An 8,331-nucleotide genomic window follows, 5' to 3' on the forward strand; every position below is an offset into this window, starting at 1 on the left:
AGGGCTCTGGGTGGATAGCAGGGATTTTAGTTTTCCTTGACAGTGGAACAAACACAAGCAAATGCCAGAGGCTTTGATCCCAGTTTTCCACGAATCACCCAGTAGCAGTGCTGGTCACGCTGCATCCCCCTCATCTCTTCTGGTAAATGAGAAGATGTTCTGTGGGCTTTGGACACTGTTCCTAAGACCACACACAGACAAGGGCCACTTTGCCCCAAGTCACTGCTCACAGGTCATCTAAGACTTTGGGTGTTCCCATGAACTTGGGCCCACATAGGGATTCAGGTCCTGGAGAGTGAAGAGCCGGCAGCATTCCCACCACCACCATCGGCAAGTGAGTGAGGGCTGCGTCTTGGTGTCTGTCCAATCATCTGTTTCCCCCCCTCCAGATAATCCCAGTGACAGGCCCCCGGGAAGGGGGCACCAAGGTCACCATCCGAGGGGAAAACCTGGGCCTGGAATTCCGCGACATCGCCTCACACGTCAAGGTGGCCGGTGTAGAGTGCAGCCCTTTGGTGGACGGCTACATCCCTGCAGAGCAGTGAGTGAAGGCACCTGAGATGTGGGAGGGGGGGCAGGGCCGGGAAGATAAGTCAGTGTCAGGGGCTTCCTGCTCAAGAACAAGTGACCTCAGAACTTGCAGTGGGGGAAAAAGGAGAATGCCAGAGTTTAACTCCTCACCCAAGAATGGAGCCAGCTGCCATGTTACGGGGAGTGTAGAGCGGGAGAGAGAAATACCTGGGAGAGAGGAGTGACTGTCACCATCTTGGAGCATAAGGGTGGAGATGAGCCAGAACAAAACTAAAATCTGCAGAAGCGTGAGTTCCGTTTCCTCTGCTGCCCCTGACTCCCCTGACACATCCCCCCAACCCTGAAGCTGATCCTGTGCTACCTTCTGTGGAGACTGCAAATGAAATCCCACACCTATTCTCAGGCCTGAGGCTACTTTGGATTATTTTTCTCTTGGCAAAGGCTGCTAGCCCACTGTGAGGGTCATTCAACAATGACCTTGGCCTATAACCCACCTAGTATGGGAGTCGTGTATTGCCTTATAAAGAAGTAAGCGCCATTTTCCGGCCCAGCAAACCCAACTATGGAACGTTTACTAGCACAATCAAATCTATATTCTGTACCATCTTTGTTGCCCCAACTAGAGTAAAACCTTGTCCCTTGTCCTGTATATGTAAGTTATTGACTCTTCCTAAGCCCTCTCTTACGTCTGGCAGTGCAGTTTCCATTTCTACTTACTGAGGCTTGCCCAGATTTAGTGACTCAGAACCATCAGTGCTGCTATCCTCAATTTTCCCTAATTTCCACCAGGATCTTCCCAAGGCACTCCGAGTATATCGGATGATTTAAGGATCTAGTCTCGGTAGGACTCTCCTTCCTGCTCCATCATTGCTTAGTTACAACAAGATCTTTTTTTGGTTCCTTTAACTTTTAGAGGCATTTCTAGAACAAAACCAGAGTAGGCTGATGCTGATATATTTGGGGAATTTTAAAATATCTTGCTTTAAGCCTACACAGCCAGATATCAAAAGTTTTGTTATAAAGTCATATTGTGATATTACCTGGATTCCCAAAAGTTGCTCCTGAAGTTACCGTATATAGGGATGAATGGGAAGCTGTAGCTAAACGTACTGTTCTTTACAAAACATTCATTACAAAATTTTACAAAGAGGTGGCCAACACATAGAGAATATTTTGTAAAATTTTATAATGAATATTTTATAAATAAAGGTATGTTTAGCTACAATTTCCCATTTTCCCTATGTATGGTGACTTTTGGGACACCCTGTAGTTCCATCAGGTCAAGAACATAGAATATCCAGATAAAGAATCCTGATATATAAAAATTTAGCATATGGTAACGGTTGTATTTAAAATCAGCAAGGTTGGCTCAGTGCCTATAGCTCAGCAGCTAGAGTGGCAGCCACATACACCGGGGCTGGTAAGTTCAAACACAGACCAGCCCTGCCAAACAACAATGACAATTACAACAAAAAAAATAGCTCAGCACTGTGGCAGGCACCTATAGTCCCAGCTACTTGGGAAGCTGAGGGAAGAGAATCACTTAAGCCCAAGAGTTTGAGGTTGCTCTGAGCTGTGACGCCACGGCACTCTTACCCAGGGCAACATAGTGAGACTCTGTCTCAAAAAAATAAATAAAATAAAATCAGCAAGGAAAGGTGAGGTCATTCAAAAATAGGTACGAGTTAGCTCTCTGGAAAAAAGACAGTATCAGACCTATGTTTTGCATCATGCACCAAAATAAATCCCAGATGGATTAAAGAGTTAAGTTTAAAAAAATGTAACTGTGAAAACATTAAAAGAAAATACAAGAGAAAATTTACTTGATCTCAAAAAGAGGATGGTTTCTAAGTATAATGGTAAAAGAAGAAATTATAAAGAAAAAGATGAAGGGATTTAAGTACATAATCTTTAAAATGTGTGCAGAAAATATTATTATAAGCAAAATATAAATGTGAATGCTAAGCTGGGAAGATGGTTATACTCTTTTACAGATAATAGATACTTTTTCTTTTTCTTTTTTTTGAGACAAGAGTCTCACTATGTCACCCTCAGTAGAGTGCTGTGGCATCATAGCTCACGGCAACCTCAAACTCTTGGGCCCAAGTGATTCTCTTGCCTCAGTCTCCCTAGGAGCTAGGACTACAGGCTCCTGCCACAACGCCCAGGCATTTTTTGGTTGCAGTTGTCATCGTTGTTCAGCTGGCCCAGGCCTGCTTTGAACCCTCCAGCTTGGGTGTATGTGCCCGGCGCTCTACCCACTGAGCTATAGGCACAGCCAATACTTTTTCTTAGCATATAAGGTGAAGACCACGAAACGAGCAAAGGGCATAAATATACAATTCACATGATATTCAAAGAACCAAAAGTCAGATGGAAAAAAATGTTTACCAGAAGTAGTAATAATGAAATGCCAATTAAAGCAATGGGGAACGGTTTTTAAATGTGGCTGCCCAATGCACAAGAGAGCCTAGGCGTGGGAAGTACTGACTTCTTTGCACATGGTGGGAGGGTAAATTGGGACAAACTTTCTGGAAGGCAATTTGGAAATATGTGTCAAAATTCTTTAGCCTAGCCATCACACTTCTAGAACATTCCCTAAATAACAAGATTGCACAAATATTTATTTGCAAGAATGCTTATTTCAGCCTTATTAATAATAGTAAAAATTCAGAAGCAATTTGCATGTCTAAAAATAGAGAATTCAATCAATTATTGTGTATGCACAAGATAGTAAACTACACAGCCATTAAATCTGATATTATAGAAGAATAAGGAATCATGGCCAAGCATAGACTGAGGCTTATTAGGCAAGAACACAAGTTGCCAAGTAGAATAAAAAGTTTCTAATTAATTTTGTAAAAGAAAATCAAGACTGGATACATATACACCCAAATGTTGACAGTGGATATTCCTGAGTGGTGCAATTGGTTGAGAGGGTATATGTGTGACAAAGACTTTTACATACTTTCCATATTTTATTTACATCAAACCTGTATTAATTATACAGAAAGTTACGTATTTTGTGGGACCTTTACTCAGAAGTTTTTTCTGAGAGAAATGCAAAACCTAGAAACCATAAAGTAAAAGAACAGCCAGTTTCACCACACAGATACTTTAAAGCTGTACGCAGCAAAAGACATTGGAGATGCAGTTGAAAGACAGATGACAAACGAAGAGAAAATAATTGCCATATTTATAACACATGAAAGGTAATACTCCTCATTCAGAAGTTCCTACAAAAAGATCCATCAGCAAAACAGAGAGAGGGCTTGGCAGAGAAGTTGAAGAAAAGGCTACATAAGGGTAGAAAGAAAAAAACACACATGAAAGTAGGTGTGATGTGACCTCACTGGTAATCAGGGAAATTAAAATTAAAATGTTATGTCCTTTCCCTATTATAATAGAAAACCTTTCAAAAGGTTGCTATATCTAGTTTTGGCAAGAGTGGACCACTGGTAAAAGTGTAAATCGGAACAGCCTTTTTAGAACACTATTTGCCTTTACCTGTCAAATGGGAAATCTACAAACTGACCCAGTAAGTTCCCCCCGTAAGAATCTATTCTAATAAATACATAGTGCTGAAGGGTGTGTGCCTAAGTTGGTTCATTTTGCAGAATTATTCAGAGGAAGAGACAAAGCAGGATAATTACTAACTGTTTATCCGTAGAAGGATGGTTATTCGTAAATGACGGGGCAGTCACATGTGAAATACCCTGGGGCTGCTGAAAAGAGTAAACTAGAGCTGGGTCTCAGTGACACGAGCAAAGTCCATGCTACAGTGTGAGTAAACCGGGGTTTACAACAGTAGGTGCATTAGGTTTTGCTCTATCTTAAAAAGGACGTGTATCTTTCTCTACTTACATGCTTGTATGTAATTGTATGTATGTGTGTAACATTTATGTGTGTGTGTATATATAAAACATAACTACACAGATATATGTGTATGTATGCAGATATATGTATTTGGGCGAGTTGCTTAACTTTTCTGTGCCTCAGTTTCTTTATTTGTAAAATGGGGAAATACACGGTCTAATAATTAAATCTGAGAACTCATCCAGAATACCATTATGGTCGCCTTTGAAGTCCTCCCCTTGGGAAGCCACCTACCAACACTAGTGCCTAGTCCGCCTTCTGAAGCTATTTTGGGACTCATTTTCTAGCATAACCATCAGAGCTGTCATTGTATGGCACACAAAAACATGCAATGACAATAATGAACGTCACTCAACAAGACACCACCAGACCTTGACACAAACACAGCTGTGAGACACTGATATACCAAGGTTATGAAACCTGACTGAACTGTTTCACGAACTTAATTGTCAGACCTTGTAGGAAGGCAGCTCTGATGGGCATTCCTGAAAAAGAGTTCCAAAATTGCTTTGCAGGGTGGACTGGTGCTGGTGTTGGTGCACAGCTTCCCAAGGGGCGTACTTCCAAGGTGACAGTAGCGGTGTTCGGCAATGAGGTCTGTAGCACTTTTTCTAGGATGAGCTCACGAACTTGTCAGACCTCGTATAGGTGTCTATCTCTGCAAGACTATAAATACCGAAGTTTTGAGTAGCTGGGAGTGAAGCAAGAGGCACTCGCTCCTTACTGCCACACTTCTGTACTGTTGTTTTTAAAGGGTATGAACATTTTTTGAAATTGAAGCAATCAAAGTTTTTAAAAAGGGAAAGTTTTAAATATGCACACGCATTTCCTCAGCCAGCCTGGAAGCTGGAGCTGGCTGGGAGCAGAGGAGCGCTTCACTGAGGCACCCTAAGCCTTGAGAGTTCTAGGTGAGGACCCCAAGGAGCTTAAGTGAGCTCCGAGTTTTATGCTTGACTTGTTTGGAGCCTTGGATAGGTCGCGTCACCTCTCTGGGCTCTGCCAGCTCTATGCCCTGAGCTGTGGCCAAATCCTCCCATCTAGTTAACAATTGAGAGGATAAGCATGAATTAGGGACCAAGCGTCTGGGGTCAGAACATAGGACCCCTTCTTCTAGGGTCCCTCAACATTTCCTGACAGCTGAGAAGGCATCCTTGCAGGGAACAAACAGGATATAATTTACCACCTCCCTGCAATCCTTGAGATCCTACTGCAGAGAGAGGGCCCAGGGTCAGTGCTATGAGGCACAGGCTCGTAGCTGGGAGTCCTGTGACCCACAGGGTCCCCTCTCCTCCCTGCAGGATCGTGTGCGAGATGGGGGAAGCCAAGCCCAGCCAGCACGCGGGCTTCGTGGAGATCTGCGTGGCGGTGTGTCGGCCCGAGTTCATGGCCCGGTCCTCACAGCTCTACTACTTCATGGTGAGTCCTGGCCACCCGCAGCCTGCCAGGGTGCTGCCCACAGACCTCATGACCATTGCCAGGTCCCTCTAGACCACTGTGGGCAAATCCAGGGCAAGAAGCCCTAGGAAGGCTGGGAGACCTGGAGTCAAATCCAGCCCTCTCTGTGCCTCACTGTGTGGCTACAGGTAAGTTGCTGAATATCGGGCCCAGGGTCCCCACGTGGCTGGGTGGCACAGTAGGCAGGGAGAACATGGACTGGAGCCTGGGCTCTGCCACTTCCTCCCTGGGTGGACTTGGGCAACTTACTCAATATTTTGTGCCTCTGCATCTTCATTTTGTAAAATGGGGATCATACAAACATCTCCCCCACGATCTTGTGAAAATTACAGAGTGTGTTTATCACGTGTACTTCTAGTATCATTTCTTTTTATTATTTCTGTGATTGCCAACATCACTTCTGCTCCCTAGTCTGTCCCTGGGTGCTCACGGCCCATCATCCCATCACCCTCACTCCCCCATTCGCCCCAATGTCTCAGTCCATTTTCTGCTTCTATAGCAGATTACCTGGGGCTGAATAATTTATAAAGAAAAGACATTTATTTGGCTTATGGTCCTAGAGGCTGGGAAGTCCAGGAATGAGGGTGTGCATCTGGGGAGGGCCCTCTGACTGAGTCATTTCATTCACAGTAGAAGGAGGAAGGGCAAGAGAGCACTCGCAAGAAAGAGGGGCCAGACTCACTTTTATAACAAGCCCACTCTCATGATAATGGACTGACTCCTGTGGTGGTGACATCAATCGCCTCTCAAAGGTCCTGCATCTCAGCATTGTTGCATTGGGGATTAAGCTTCCAAAACATGACAGGGTGGGGGGCACATTCAAAGCACCTATTCACTCTCCATCATCCCATCCCATGGCCTCCTTACCTCTCACCCGCATCTCATTCCCCCACCTGACCACCGGCCATCTCCTTCCACCCACCTCTCAGTCACCAGCCCTTCCTCATCCCGGGGCCCCTTTGAGATCTCGCTCCAATCCTCAAATTCACTCCAGCTGAGACCCTCCCATCCCTGAAAGCCCTGCCTGGCAGATGGTTCTGGGGGACCGGGCTTTGGGACCTTCTCAGCCTTGTGATTACGGGATGGTGGAGACATGAACACTGCCACTCATGACCCTGAGCTGCTTTCAGAAGCTGGAAGCCTGAAGTAGTGGGTTTTCTGCCTGGACATGAAATGCCCTGAAATATGTCAGGGAAGTCTGACGTTCACCTGTCTCTCTCCCTCCCTTCTTCATCATTCTTCCCTCCCGCCTTCCTTCTCTCATCTACCCTCTTCCATTTATCACCTTGCACAATACCTCTTACCAGGTTACTTGATACGTCCTTGTTTGAGTTGAATCTTGTTTGAGTTGATGGCTCTGGCTCAGCCTACAGTCTAGGAAGGGAGATAAGACCCACCAGGCGTGAGAGCTTGAACACAGACTTGAATGAGGTCAGGGTCAGGGCCACACCTCAGAGAGCTGGGAGTCTGCAGCTATCTCCCCACCTCTGTCCTCTGAAAGCAGCCACCCTCTGGACACAGCTGGCTGTCACTGAGCACACACAGGAACTCATATAATGAAAACAACATTTATATATAGTGGGTTCACAGAGATGTCATTTAAACAAACCTATTTGTTCAGGATTCAGGCCCCCACTTTCTTCTGAAAGCACAGAAGTTATTTCCAGGCTAGACCCAATATACATTAAGATAACTAGTGATAAACATATGTATATTTATACATAAGGCATGTATATATTTTGTATCTTACATATACACAGAAAGAAAGAGAGAGATTGAGACCAGAGGTGACACTGGCCAGGTATTTCCTGGCTGGTATCAGCCGTGAAATCTGGCTCCGAAATGACCTGGCAGCTGAGGCAAAATGAGGGGGAACTGCTGCATGTCCACAGCAAACCCTGAGCTACCTTGGCCGGTCGACTGCCTAGAAGAGTTTTCTATCCTGTGATCTTTGGCAGTGGCCCTGGATGAAGCCACTAGGGCATTCTGACACCATTAAGCTTTGAGCCTCAGCTGCCTCCACCCTGGGCCTCCAGACAGGCCTAGGCCTTGACCTCTGTGGCCATATCAGGCCACAACTGTCTGGATGTCCCACCACCATCTCCATGTGGCCCAGCTGGGCTGTCAGCTCCTTTAGACAGTGCATCCTCCTCTCATGGCCACGCCTCAGTGGCCTGTCTCCTAGGCCTGCAGTGCTGGTGGGCTGTGGCTGAGCTTCCTTTAATACCCAACATCAACTTACCAGCATGTTCTGGTATCTTCCTTTTCCCATTCTCTTTGGCACCACAAAGGTGGTGTTTCCTTACATCTTTTCCTTGCCTTTCTCTCTGAAGCCCTTGTTATCCGTCTCCCACTGTGGAAATGCCATTAGGAAGAGCTGAGGCTCTCACAGCCTGTGAGATGTTGTCCAGGCTCCTGGCCTGGCCACCTGCCCATCCAATCCCACTCCTCCAGCCTCTGCCTCCCCTG

The 8,331-nt window shown here is 45.5% G+C and overlaps 1 protein-coding gene across 1 annotated transcript in view; it reads left to right on the top strand.

Moving 5' to 3' along the window:
* PLXNA4 (plexin A4) overlaps positions 1-8,331 on the top strand; it is a 357,753-nt gene that overhangs the window by 293,035 nt on the left and 56,387 nt on the right. The window contains exons 12-13 of the mRNA XM_012806241.2: positions 390-541; positions 5,706-5,823. Of these exons, the coding sequence (XP_012661695.1) occupies positions 390-541; positions 5,706-5,823 (270 nt within the window). The remainder of the gene's footprint in view (positions 1-389; positions 542-5,705; positions 5,824-8,331) is intronic.

This window comes from Otolemur garnettii, unplaced genomic scaffold (genome assembly GCF_000181295.1).
Source record: "Otolemur garnettii isolate 467f Iridium unplaced genomic scaffold, OtoGar3 scaffold00049, whole genome shotgun sequence".
In the NCBI taxonomy this organism is placed as follows: domain Eukaryota; kingdom Metazoa; phylum Chordata; class Mammalia; order Primates; family Galagidae; genus Otolemur; species Otolemur garnettii.